Below are 12659 nucleotides of genomic sequence, written 5' to 3' on the forward strand. Positions count from 1 at the left end.
GTGAGTGTCTGTTGACCTGCTACTCCTCTCTCTTCCTACCCCCACTCGAATGTGCAGACACTGGGTTGCTTAGCAACACAAGTGCAGGCTATGGACAAACAGTCAAACACTCATTCACATGTAGACACACTTGGAAAGCCCAGGAACTCTGGAGGAAAAGGATAATGTCCTCTTCCACTATTTTCTCTATTCAAGAATGAAGACGAATGGTGTGTTTAGAGATTCGACCCAGTGACCCTGGCTCATGGGTTACCGCCTGTGGGGCCCAAACACCACAACGCACATGTGTAAACCCCAGTGCAGACCCTTATTTAATATTTGGTGATTGTGTGATTAGCGACGGCTCTTAGCTGGTAGCCATGAAATCAGCCTTTCCAACCAGAGAAAGAGCTTTAGAAGATGAAAGTTAAAAGCTCTGCTGCATCTCTCCGGTCTAACACTATTAGCACATTAAGTGAGCGCTTAAATACAGTCAGCAGACGATGGATCAACTCAGAGCCTGGAGCAGGAGACACAACTGTAATCCCCTGTGGATGGGGGGCTCACTAAAGTAATGGCAACCAAGTCATGATCCCGGGGGACCGGTGGGAACAGACAGATTAAGAGCAGCCTTGGGGGGTGATGGTCAACTACCTTTACAGCCCCAACACACAGAGAAAGAGCGTGCACACTCGCTCACATTACCCCGGAGTAAAGCATATGGCCACGTGGTTTCTTTGAACATCTGTAGAACAGTTTTGGAGAGGCGGGTGTTGTAACTGCTGTCAGGGGGATAATTCCACTCTGGGAGGATTATTGTACAGTAATGGAATGACTGGTCTCAGGGCACGAAGACGGGGGTTCAAAGTGATTTTTTTCCTGGCAAAATTAAAGCCACAGCCTCGGGGCAAGGGGAACATAGTGAAACATGGTGTCAGAATGGTTAAAGAGCACATTAGAGGTCGATCCCTGCCAGCAGACCGAAACGTAACGCCCGCGGACGTTGTCATTGCCTCAGCAGGGTAGACTGGGGACTGTCTTAGTCTCTACTGGACGACAGCAGGGAACAAACTGGACAAGATGAAAGCTCTTAAGAGAGTTGACAACAATCATAAAACATTGATCCTGGATGAAGAATGAGCCAAAATCCTAGTTATATACCTGGAGTATAAACGCTGATGACATCAATAAGCAGTCATGGTGTGCAGTTTGGTCAACCGTTCTGTTTGTTGCCCGCCTCTCTGGGGTAAAGCTGCTTAGAAAAGAAAGAAGATTACATATACCCAAATTTACAAACAGAAAACACTGCAAAGCCTCTCTCAAACACACACATCTATTTTGAAACCCAAATCTGTACAGATTTGTTTCACATGATGGTTTACACTACTCTCATGGTACATTCCCCCTCAATGGTGCTTTGTGTAAGCCTGCAGGTTTATATGGAAAGGATCCAATCCTCTCATGCATGTTGTGACCTCCATTAATATAATCGAGGTGGGCTCCGATTTATGTTTGTCTTTCTGGGTGATCTCTAGTAGACTACAGTATAGAAGTCACAGTTGGTTGTGCGTTCTTTCAACATTCTTATAACTGTCTGGGTGAAAAGCAGAGCCAGAGAAAGACATCAGGTGGGCCTCAAGGGAGGGAAGGTCACCGAGGAGAGGGTCAATGAATGCAATTCTTCACTGAGCAATCCAAGGACTCAGCAGCCTGGGGAATACATCAGCTTGTCCAAGCCTCCCTCATCAACCTCCACACACCTCACACCTGCCAGGCCAATGTTTGTGCAAGCTTTTGTCTGTGTTTCAGCACACAAATGGCTGGGGAAATATGGAATAAATTGGCATGTAAAAACATAATTTGTAAATAAAAAAGAATCCAAAGCATTTCCGTTTCAGGCTCTCCGTGTGCAGACATCGCCCCCTAGTGTATATAAATGCAGATTGCAATCAGTATTTAGCTTGCATGGGGGAGGCCGTTTCTGATTTTGGTTGGGGGTTAATGTAAAGAAAAAAAGCAGAATCAGAGATTTATTGTTTTTAATCACTACTGGAGTTACTTTATATTCAGAGAATTTCAAACTGGGTACACCGGTTGGTTTGCTCCAAATTAATTAGGGGCCACCACATTTTACAATCTTTATGTGCATCTCTTTGAAGATATAAAAATAAAAAAACACAGATTTTTGCCAGTTCTAAAGTCTTTTCACTTGTTTTTCTAAATAAAGATTCATTTGGATGACGTGTAAAAAAAAAAAAAAACACCCAAAAAACAAAAAGGTTTCTTTCACCATTGTGCCAAAAGAGATGTTTAACGCTGTTTAAACAATCAAGTTTCTTGACCAAATAATGTGGAGAGAAGTATCGTCTTTTGATTATCGTTTTATAGACATGCAAGCGTGGTTATTCTGTAACAAGACAGTTGGCATTATAATCAAACCAAAGAAAGTTCTGAGCAGCTCATAAATGGTCGGATAACAGACGTGCTTTCCTGTCTTGCCATGCCATAAGAAACTCTAATACAAACACTTATCGTCTGTGGAAAACGTTCCTTTCACGCTGAAAATATGCTCAGGTCTGATCACTGACATTTTCCATTCTGAACGAGTCCAAAGTAGTTACATATACGGAGTCAAGGCATCCTATTAACACCAGTTGTGCTGCTTTATACTCAAAACTCAATTAAAGTGCAAGAACATTGTTTTTATGCTTTCAAACAGGATTAGGGACAATATCCGAATCCTGCTGATCGTCTGTGTAGTAGGGATCTCCTTGATGGACTCTGTGGTTGTGCACCCTGAGGTTCCCTCTGTGGGCAAATCTCTTCCCACACTCGTTGCAAGCGAACGGCCTTTTCCCCATGTGGACGTCGCGTTGGTGGGCTCTCAGGTTCCCACTGCGGGCGAAGCGCTTGCCACACTGCGAACAACCAAAAGGTCGCTCCCCAGTATGTGTGCGGGTGTGCACCGTAAGCTCAGACGGTGTGAGAAAGCTCTTTTCACAGAACTGACAGGGGTGCAGCCGGACACCGGTATGGCGCAAAAGATGCCGGCGCTGATGGGAGGGGTAGGTAAAGCTCTTGGTGCAGTACGGGCAGGGGTACGGGCGGCCACTCCCTGCAGGAGTTGCAGAGCTGCCGGCAGTGTTTGAATGACGTGTTAGCAACTGCATGTTGGAGTGCTGTCGAAGAGGGTCCCTGTGCCCAAAAGGTGTGACCCGGCGAGTGTAACCCCTCCCACCCCTGTCGTCTCTTTGTCTCCACGGCAACTCACTAGAGGAGGCTTGCAGTTGGATTTGCCGCGATCCCCTCTGCCCCACGTCCTGGCTCTGCACTGGGTCGTGGTTGGATTTGTGGTTCTCGGGTTCCTGATCCAGAAAAGGGAAAGCGCCCTCTTCTTCGTTACTGGTCTCATCAGAACCAAAATCAGGTTGGAAGCAGGTTTCAGTGTCAGCGCCACGGTCAGCTGGGTCAGAGCAGTTGGTGCCATCTGCCTGCAGACTGGACATCCCACTGTGGGAAGCATCCAACCGTGATAACCACTCTGAGGGATGAGCCAGGCTTGGATCAGTCCTGGGTGAGCAACGGCCACTTCGGGAGATCGAGAGAAAAGGAGATGAGGCTTGATCCTTGACAAGTTTGTGGTCTTCGCTGCAGCCGTCTTGATCCCAATGAGACACTAGATGAAACACATTTGAAGTTGATCCATGAACGCTAAAGAACTTCAACGTGATCTTGATATTGAACAGTATTAAAATGGCCACTCAGCAACTTACATTTGACCTTGGCTTGCGTGACCGGTGGGGTGTCTACCTGTCTCTGATCCACAGCAAGGTAACTCTCGGAAACTGTGGGAGAGCTGGGGACGGGCTGTGACCCAGAATGCTGTGAAGAATGAAAAAGACAGATGCTGATTAGCCCACACCAAGGTTTACAGTACAGCCACACTTTGAATCAGGAGTCTCTAACCTCAGGTTTTAATGACACCGCATCTAGGCTTGTAACCTCCTCTTTCAGGGTGCTGAGACCCCCCAATGAGTCAGTGTGTGAGGGCGATTCCCTTCCCACATTCAGCCCTGTAGAGGGAAAGAAAAGAAAGTCACCAATGCAATAAAGCAGCTTTTATACGAACTGATACGAGTAATTAACAGGTGGGTCTTTAAACTCACAACACACATGCAAAGACGTCCATGCACAGGAATAATACCTGTCGTCGACTGGCTCTGCTCCGGCAGGTTATCCTCCGTGTCTCCCGATGACATGTGCCCCTCCTCGGCCCCTCCACCCTTGGCCTTCTGTCTCCTCTCCACCTTCTCCAGCTTTCCTCGGAGGATGGAGATCTCCTGTGTTTTGTGCGCTAGCTCCGCCTGCTGTTCACACAGGCTGCTCTCAAAGATCTTGGCGATCTCGCACACAGCGGCAGCCAGCAGCGAGTCCATGACGGTGGCGAGCTGAGCGTGGAAGGCGCCCCGCACCGACTCCATTGCGCCTCTTAGGCTGGTTGCTTTGAATGCGGCCTGCTGGACACTGCTGTCTCCTTCTGCAGCCGACCTCACAGGATCACAGGGAAACCGCGGGGTTGTCGCCACTGTGGCTTTCATTAAGTGACATGAAATGCTGCCATACTAAAGAGCTAACATGGCAGTTTTTAATACAACCGTCCGTCGAAGTACTTTTCTTGCAAGGAGCCCAGCTTTGTGTAAAAAAAATGTTGACCAGGGTCACAAGTTGCTTTACGGTACTACGCGTTGACAAGGGAGTCAGATTAGCTTGTGTGGTGACGATCAAGACTTAAACCTATAAACGTAGAGCGTGTTTTTGTACCATTACATAAACACAGTCGGACTGCTTATTTTAAATAAACATGGCTCTCATATATTTGAAACAATCTAAGCGAGCGTGTAAACAAACAAATCTTAGCCACTATTAGCTTAGCCTGTTATAGCTAGCGTTTAACAGTAATTACGTCGGGAAATCACAACGAAATATGACCGACATGATCTCCTGACAGTTGTTGGTCAAATATATTCACCGACGAAGGTAAAATCAATGAAAAATTACTGTAGTGGTCAAAGACGGGAGAGTCCTTGTTCATAGTTGGGGGTCCGTGACGACAATCGCGACAAATCTCGCGATAAGACAGTGAGCGCAGTTTAACACTAAACACAAAAACAGAATGGGGGTGGGGGGTATGCATTCGTACGAATTTGGACACAGAAAACAGAAAAAGACTTTTGAGAGAAATCAAGCAAAACGTACAATATGTGCATTTTAGTTGAGCGAATATAAGCAACATGAGCACTTGTAAAAATACAAGACACAACACAAACCCTAAGTGTTCACATTTCTGTCCTGAAATGAAGATACTAGTCTTCATTGCAGAAAAAATGCAGCGTTTATTCCAAAAACATCTAGGTTAAATAGAACTCTGAAATGAACATTCATGCAAACACTGCTTTAGTACTATATGTTCGTATAAAATAGGCAAATGGCATTTACATTTAAACTAAATGTCAGATTTGACATTGGAAATAGAATTTTGGTGAGGAAGACATAACCCAAAAATTACAAGGAGTTCATCCTGCACAGGGTATGAAATGTCACCTTTCCATCATAATTGAGCTCACACCTTTTTTTGATCGGGCCTTCTTAACTCAACAGCACAACTATTCCATTGATCGACAACATTCGGATGTGACGCTAACAAACAGATGACTCAAAAACTGAATCCTTTTGGTCATGGAGCCTCATATGATTCAGTAGCCACCCATTCATTAAAAAACCTTTCCCACAAATCTTGCAGAAGTGAGTCCAGTTCCTGTGTTCCCTCTGCATGTGCCTGTTGTACTTCACCTTTGTGGAGAAATTCTTTTCACATTTGTCGCATTGGATCATAATGCCACACTTTCTTCTGTGCAAGCTGAGCTGACTGCGACAGCGGAACTTTGCTGGACAAACATTACATCTGAGGGGCTTCTCTCCAGTGTGAATGCGGAAGTGTTCCATCAACATGTATTTGTTCCTGGAGATCTTCTGACACACCAAGCAGATATAACCCTCATCACACCGTGTCCCCATTGTGTGCCACTTCAAAAGCAATCTGCTATGTTGATTGTGTTGCTTTTCTTTCTCTTCTGGAGTTTCTGGACTGGGTGGATTTGATGACGGCAGGCTGGTGGACTCTGTCTTGATGGACTGGAGTTGATCGCTCGGCAGAGGCAAAGGGGGTGGATCGTCTTCAGTTCCATCTAAAGGAGCGGTCCAGGAAACACCACCGGATTTCTCCGTGGAATCCAACCGACCTTTATGAATTCTCTGAACGTGCACTTTGAGCGCCTGTGCGGCATGGAATTTCTTTGGACATATTCTGCATGGAAAGGGAGTTTCACCCGTATGGAGGCGAAGGTGCCCATTTAACTTTGACAGTGTATGAAACTGCTTTTTGCAGTAGGAGCAACGGTGTATTCTGGTGGATCCATGTTTCTTTGATGGCTTGTTTTGTTTGTCTAGAGAGGCGTCCTCCCACTCCTCAATGGCTGCAGTCCTTTTTTCTTCATCTGGCTGAGATTGCGAAGGTTTAGTAGACGCCCCTTTGTTTTTTTTTGAGTTTAGTTTCTTACAAATGAGACCATGGGATTTAAGAACACTTAGAGATTGAAACTTTTTCTTGCAACCACTGCACTTTAAATGTGTGCGCAAATGCACTCTATGTCCAAACGATGTACCAAATTCTTTATGGCAAAATCCACAGGCATACATTCCTTCAGCATCACACTGGCCTTCCATGGAATCGGCCTCATTTGCTGTGCAGTTACTTTTTCCCCTCCTCTTTCTCATTGGACTTTCTTGCTCTTTTTCTGGGCATTCTTTATTGCGTCCTTTAAATCCTTTGGCTTTGCCTCTTAAACCACTGGGGTGTTTCCTGTGGTCAGCAGTGATATTTCTTACGGGTGAGTGTTGAGCCTCTTCTTGCTTATGGATTTCCCATCTGTGCCTGGTAGGTCTTTGCCCCTCTGATGAGAAATCTGTGGACGAAAACATCAGAAAGTCACACATAAGCGCATCCACAGTTATCTTGAGGAGATGGGAATGGATAAATTAAGGTGCAAGCTTTTATTTTCCATGTATGTGTCCAGAGTAAAAAACGTCCAGTTCATTTGACAGCTATTGTACTGGTGCAGTTAAAGTAATAACTAAATATTACCTCTTCTCCCACGTTTTTTTTCAGGAGTGATCTGGTTATCCACCTAAAATATAAATGGACTTGTTATAGATCTAATCACTAGTAATACGCGAAAAGAATTCATTATTTCATTTTATGAATGCATGCAATAACTCATGATTAAGTGAGCTCCTATTAGTGTTTTTTTTTTTTTGAGTATCTATAATCATGAAAGGTAGCAGCAACATGGTTTTAATAGCATCTATGGTAATGTCAACGATTAGAAACCCAAAATAAAAACACTGGCAAAACACACAAATATATGAGAAACCAAATTGGTTAATGTTTGTCAAATCTCATGACCCTGTATAGCTACTATAAATTTCCATCAAGCAATCAAATTTGTTCTTTTAAACAGAAAAAGCTTGAATGCACAGACCTCCCGCTGAGTAAGATGAACCGGCTGCAAAGGGATATACAGCTGACGTAGCCTTACACTGGGGCATACAACCTCCTCTTGTTTGATTACAGTCTCACAGCCCAATGGAGCACACCAATCAGCGGGTACTACAAAAACCCATACAGAGAAAGAAATGTGCAATTAAAGATCACGATGCAATAGAGTGCACTTTTTTAATTTTAAAAATTTAACACAGTACCTTCAAAATCAATTTCTGGGACTTCAAATGTTTGTTCAGAGACGGGCAGAAAAGGTTCTGGCTCTCTTTCCTCCTGATCTGTGTTCTTGTCTTCTTCTCCATCATGTCCACACTTACTGTCTTTCAACCTGATTTCTGAACTCTGTAACTTAATTTTAAGTTGTGCGACCTCTTCTCCCCTCTGTGCCAGTTCCATCCGATGGTCATGAAGGCTGTTCTCAAAGATATTCATTATTTCAAACAGGATCCTCCTCAGGGCCGACTCCACAGTAGTCGTCAGCTGGGCCCTGAATTCTCTTGTGAGACGATCCGACATTTTTGAAAACACAGGTTTACAGATGGCCCTGGAGACACAAGTACCTCACGCCGTGATGGTCCTCCAGCATTCCAATGTTAACTGATAACCTAAAACTATAAGTAGAAACGGGTTATATAACGATAAAGCTAGTTTGGGTGAAAAATAGATAAAATAAGGTCTTCGTATTCTACAGCTACGTGGAACATGCCAATTCTTTCTTTAAAAAGTTCAGTTATTTAACGCTAATACACACCCTAACCTGATGATCAAGAGTAAAATGTGTACTAACTACTATACTAATGCTATAGAGATCCAATCTGTCCAAGTACATTAATTCAGAAATTAGTCAAAACGCACAAGAATAAAATACATTAATGCTTTGTATTGATCTGTATTCAGAAATACTGACCGTTGATTTTCCTCGGACGAAAGCTTCTAGACGGGGTCACATAAACCGAATGTTATGGCGAATTGCTGTGGTCATTCGAACATAATACTAGAATATGAAATCAACTGAGTGTGATAACTGCTGGTTAATTGACTAATTCCAGTCTACGGACAATGATCTACCCGCCATTTTCACGAGAGGGAGGGGACGGCGTATGACTTGCGACAACAGCGTCATCAAAACGCGCCAGTTTACGCTTTTTCTTCTTCTTCTGCTGCTTCTTTCTTCTTTTTACGCTTCTCGTCTCTGCAGACTGCGTAAAAGGACGTTCACGTTATCACCAAAATAATGAATTTCTTGGGCATACATTATTGGTAATTATTTTTGTGTATATGTGTGTATTGTTAATCTCATTGAACACAATTAGTTTTGATTATACATGGTCTCCGCCCGTCTCCAAGGCAATATTATATATTTATATTGATTTTATATTTGCTGTATATTTATATGGATAAAACAAATGTAAATGGGGTAATAACTTTAAAAGCTGTGTATGTCTACATTTTTTCTGTCTTTTGCTTGTTCGAAAAAAACAAATAATAAAAAAATTAAGTTGGTTTGTGCTTTTCTTGGAATTTTGAAAAAGAGTAGGGTCAATTATAAATTGGTTCTGTTTGTGATGTTAATTGTTTTTATTTAAGTCATCTGGTCATTGAAAGTGCCTAACTTTAAAAAAAATGGAAGCAGTTGAAAGAGAGAGGTGAATTGTCTTCCTTTAAAGGAGGTTGCTCAGCTCAAATATAACTGTACAAGTTAACCGGTACCTGTGAAATATATACAGGTATACATTTACACAGAGTACACGAACATCACAGGGAGATTTCAATGTTTAAAGCCCAATGGCTAGACAAATAACTAATTATAAAAATAATGTTGCAGCAGTTCTGAGGTGTCGGGTAATTACGGTAGTGGACATGCGTGGCATTCCCAGGAAAATAGAAGTTGAGATAGACGGCAGAAGTTGTTTGTAATTGCGTGTGTAATTTCATCCAAACAAATCCCACATATTGTGAGTATTTAAAACTATCGTTAAATTAGCCATGCTGTTAGTGATACCACTTTCGTTTCCGGCAGATCCAAGGTAAATAATACATTATACATTATACAGTATATCTAAGACAGTGCACATGGTTTTACTAAGTGCAAGTTTTAACATGTTTTTATAACCTGTTACTGAATCATCATCAGGTTTCATCAATCTGTCCTATGCAAAGTTGATGGAAGAGTCGGTGTCCACCATTGTTGCGCACCTGACGGCTGTCATGGACAGTCTGATCCGGGCCTCGGTGTGTGAGACCGCCAAACTCCTCCAGGAGCCGGTCAACGACTACCTGGTGGAACTGTCCCTCAGCAAAAGGGAGAACGAAGCTCTGAAACATGAGAACCGAGCGCAAGTATGTACTGTACTGGGCTGGGCTGGGCTGGGCAGCGGAGGTGGACGAAGCTGCACCCTACAGAAAAAGAAAGTTTAAATGACCGTGAGTATTGCTGGTCACATGATGCTGTCTGTGGTGCCGATGACATCTCCCAACACTGTACGTTTCTATCATTTTACTACAGTGTGTAAATGTTATTGATTTTTAGTCGGGGCTTCACTGAAGACACAGTTGATTTGTTGGAAACCATCTGCCATAAGATGGCCTCTCTCTCCCTCCTCCTCTCTCTCTCCCTCCCTCCTCCTCTCTCCCTCCCTCCTCTTCATGTTCTCTCCCTCTGTCCTTCACCTCCCCCTCTCCTCTCTGTCTTTCTCTCTGTCCCTCCCACTCCTCTGCGCTTTGTACATTCTCTCCCCCTCCCTGTCTTACTCCTCCCCCAACTCCTTTTGCTCTGTTGTCTCCTTTATCACGTTGCACACACACACCACCTCCTCCTCTCCCACTCCTCTTCAGCATTACTTTAATTACACACAGCCTCTTCACTCTTCTCCTCCCACATTTTGATTCTCCTTTTTAATCCTCATGTCCTCCTCACTCTGCCACTCCTTCATCTCGTCATGGTGTCCTCCAGCTACATTATCAGCAGCCTTTCATTGTCTTCTTTCTCATCACCTCCACCAGAGACCAGTCAAAGAAGCGACTGAGAGCAGTCTGGCCTGGGGCTGTGTGGAGGGAGGAGGTGGCAGTGGTGGTGTAGGAGGAGGGGGAGGGGGAGGAGCTATGGAGCAAACAGCTGACTGCTTGCAATCGCAATTTCACTTTTATTGAGGCAAACATGCCAGTTGAACTTTGGCTGTGTATAAGACCTCTTCTTGCAGTTTGTGCCACAGTATATTTTAATAAAGCCATAATTAAATAATTGCAGTTCATATTTTACTTTTTTATATTCATGAACAATGAATTCAGGTCTTTCTGAACCTTTCACAACATTCTGTTGCAAAAAACCTGACCTGACCTACATTTTTGTTTTATTCTGCTCTGTTATATCATGTTTTCTGTGAGTAGACAGTGTCCTTTTGAGGCCAGAGACAGTTAATGGAAGATTTGTCAAAAATCCTAATGTTGGACAGGAAGGAAAACAACGTATGCGATGGGCATCATGAGATATATTCACCACAGAACACCCATAGTGATAGAATTGTGTATCAGTTTTTTTAAGTGTAAGCAAAAATGTATAAAATCTCTGAAAACAGCAGTGTCACTCTGTACTAGACTTTGTCCAGTGTGACACTGCTCCATCTTGCAAGAATAAACAATTGCTTAACTGGAAGGCTTTCATGGATATTTGACTAGTTCTCTCTATCAAATGCATGTGTTTATCCACCGATGGTCAAATAAAAGTTCTGCCAAGTACTGTGACTCAGTTATTATTCAGGATAAAACAATGTATTTCTCACAGACAGCTTATCAAAAGAAAGAACATGTGATATACAGTATATGTATTTTATTGAATTTCAAACGTGTATTGTATGTGACTGGTGTAGATTGTGACCCCTAGACTACCAGTCATCTTTAAATTTGATTGACATTGCACATGTAGTAAAATAATGGAATGATCTTCTATTGCAGTGTAGAGAGCTCAGGCAAAGGTATCGCTGTTCCAGCCGACATTGGCTGCATCCATGTCAACAAAGTTAATATAAATCCTGAAACAGAGAATAGGTAGAAAAGAAGATTTCAAATGAGTATCAGTTAATGTATTGCATAAGTATATCAATGCACTGTCAAGAGTGAGGCCATTCCTCCCTCACCTGTTAGGAGAGATCCCCAGGTGTTTGCTGAGCTGATCACACAAGAGTTTGGAGTATTGCTTGTTTTGAGCTCCACTGATCTTACCAATACTGTGCAGGGAGCAGAGAGCACAGGGGTCTCCTTTTCCTCCAAACATCATCATCTGGTCAGTGTTGATGTGCACAGCAATGTACTGAAAGAGAAACACACAACAATGAGTGGTGTAAATGAGTGGTTATAACCCTCAGTAGTATCTTGTAAACATAGGTCCATGTTATTATAAAGCAGAGAGAATTCTGAAAATTCTGCTGTAAAATCAGAGCATCGTTTCATCAGATTTTGTTCTGCTTTTTCAGTGTCATTTAATTTGTAATTTAGCTGCATGTTAGAATGTTTGCAAGTTTGCCTTCTACCATATCATTTCTTGCTTTACTATCCAAAATATGTGACCCTTAAGGTGTATTTTCAGACTGCAAACCAAGGAGAATGTAAAGTTACATGTCTACCTGTGCAGGTTTCCCCATAGCTTTAGCCAGCTCATTGGTAGCCTCGGATAGCAGAGCCGCAGGCACGTCAGCCTTGGCTACGTTGGTATTCACCACAAAAATCGGCATGATTATTAATTATTGCTGCAGTCTTTGCAATCGGAAAGAGAACAGACCTTATATCTTGGAAATTGACGCTTCTGTGAACGGGCGGAAGTGCAGTCTTCTTTTTATTACATTTGTGTAGAGCCGTGCGTCATAAACACAACAGCGCCCCCAGCGGTTCTGGATGATATTTGTATTGCTTTATTCCATTACTAAAATTACACCGCGATGCGTTGAACAGTTAACTCTTGAAAATGAAACAACAGTGGCACAGAAAATGTCTTTGCTTGAGTATAGCAAAATGCAAAACCCGTTGTGAACACTACAGGGAGAATTCTAATCGTAAACATAAAGAGATT

At 43.0% G+C, this 12659-nt stretch overlaps 3 protein-coding genes and 1 long non-coding RNA gene across 4 annotated transcripts; 1 reads left to right on the plus strand and 3 right to left on the minus strand.

The window, feature by feature from the left end:
• Window positions 1–2001: 2001 nt before the first annotated feature.
• Window positions 2002–5095, minus strand: LOC130530809 (zinc finger protein with KRAB and SCAN domains 7-like). The gene is made up of 4 exons (XM_057042297.1): window positions 4184–5095; window positions 3946–4052; window positions 3753–3861; window positions 2002–3655 (listed from the first exon to the last, which is right to left on the minus strand). Exons 1-4 carry the CDS (start codon window positions 4575–4577, stop codon window positions 2691–2693), a joined length of 1575 nt encoding a protein of 524 aa, XP_056898277.1. The 5' UTR covers window positions 4578–5095; the 3' UTR covers window positions 2002–2690.
• Window positions 5096–5159: 64 nt separating this feature from the next.
• LOC130530808 (zinc finger protein 62 homolog) lies at window positions 5160–8768 on the minus strand. The gene is made up of 5 exons (XM_057042296.1): window positions 8505–8768; window positions 7798–8208; window positions 7578–7705; window positions 7181–7223; window positions 5160–7001 (listed from the first exon to the last, which is right to left on the minus strand). Exons 2-5 carry the CDS (start codon window positions 8111–8113, stop codon window positions 5677–5679), a joined length of 1812 nt encoding a protein of 603 aa, XP_056898276.1. The 5' UTR covers window positions 8114–8208; window positions 8505–8768; the 3' UTR covers window positions 5160–5676.
• Window positions 8769–9459: 691 nt separating this feature from the next.
• Window positions 9460–11332, plus strand: LOC130530817 (uncharacterized). Its single transcript, XR_008951928.1, has 2 exons — window positions 9460–9624; window positions 9732–11332. It is a non-coding gene; the product is annotated as an uncharacterized LOC130530817 (long non-coding RNA).
• Window positions 11333–11408: 76 nt separating this feature from the next.
• Window positions 11409–12448, minus strand: mif (macrophage migration inhibitory factor). The gene is made up of 3 exons (XM_057042303.1): window positions 12217–12448; window positions 11731–11903; window positions 11409–11625 (listed from the first exon to the last, which is right to left on the minus strand). The coding sequence occupies exons 1-3, from the start codon at window positions 12322–12324 to the stop codon at window positions 11559–11561; spliced, it is 348 nt and encodes a 115-aa protein (XP_056898283.1). The 5' UTR covers window positions 12325–12448; the 3' UTR covers window positions 11409–11558.
• Window positions 12449–12659: the final 211 nt, after the last annotated feature.

Source organism: Takifugu flavidus, chromosome 9, assembly GCF_003711565.1.
Source record: "Takifugu flavidus isolate HTHZ2018 chromosome 9, ASM371156v2, whole genome shotgun sequence".
Taxonomy (NCBI): domain Eukaryota; kingdom Metazoa; phylum Chordata; class Actinopteri; order Tetraodontiformes; family Tetraodontidae; genus Takifugu; species Takifugu flavidus.

Bases quoted from the DNA above. Each gene is read 5' to 3' on its own strand.
- LOC130530809 (XM_057042297.1), bottom strand. From the start codon at position 4,577: ATGAAAGCCACAGTGGCGACAACCCCGCGGTTTCCCTGTGATCCTGTG. The intron at 3,862-3,945 runs GTTAGAGACTCC...CATTCTTCACAG, and splicing joins CGGTGTCATTAAAACCTGAG to CATTCTGGGTCACAGCCCGT. The intron at 3,656-3,752 runs GTAAGTTGCTGA...TGTTTCATCTAG, and splicing joins CACGCAAGCCAAGGTCAAAT to TGTCTCATTGGGATCAAGAC.
- LOC130530808 (XM_057042296.1), bottom strand. From the start codon at position 8,113: ATGTCGGATCGTCTCACAAGAGAATTCAGGGCCCAGCTGACGACTACT. The intron at 7,224-7,577 runs GTCTGTGCATTC...TTTATATTTTAG, and splicing joins TTCATCTTACTCAGCGGGAG to GTGGATAACCAGATCACTCC. The intron at 7,002-7,180 runs GTAATATTTAGT...TTTCGTCCACAG, and splicing joins AAAAAAACGTGGGAGAAGAG to ATTTCTCATCAGAGGGGCAA.
- mif (XM_057042303.1), bottom strand. From the start codon at position 12,324: ATGCCGATTTTTGTGGTGAATACCAACGTAGCCAAGGCTGACGTGCCT. The intron at 11,904-12,216 runs GTAGACATGTAA...TTTCTCTTTCAG, and splicing joins CTATGGGGAAACCTGCACAG to TACATTGCTGTGCACATCAA. The intron at 11,626-11,730 runs GTGAGGGAGGAA...TCTCTGTTTCAG, and splicing joins CTGGGGATCTCTCCTAACAG to GATTTATATTAACTTTGTTG.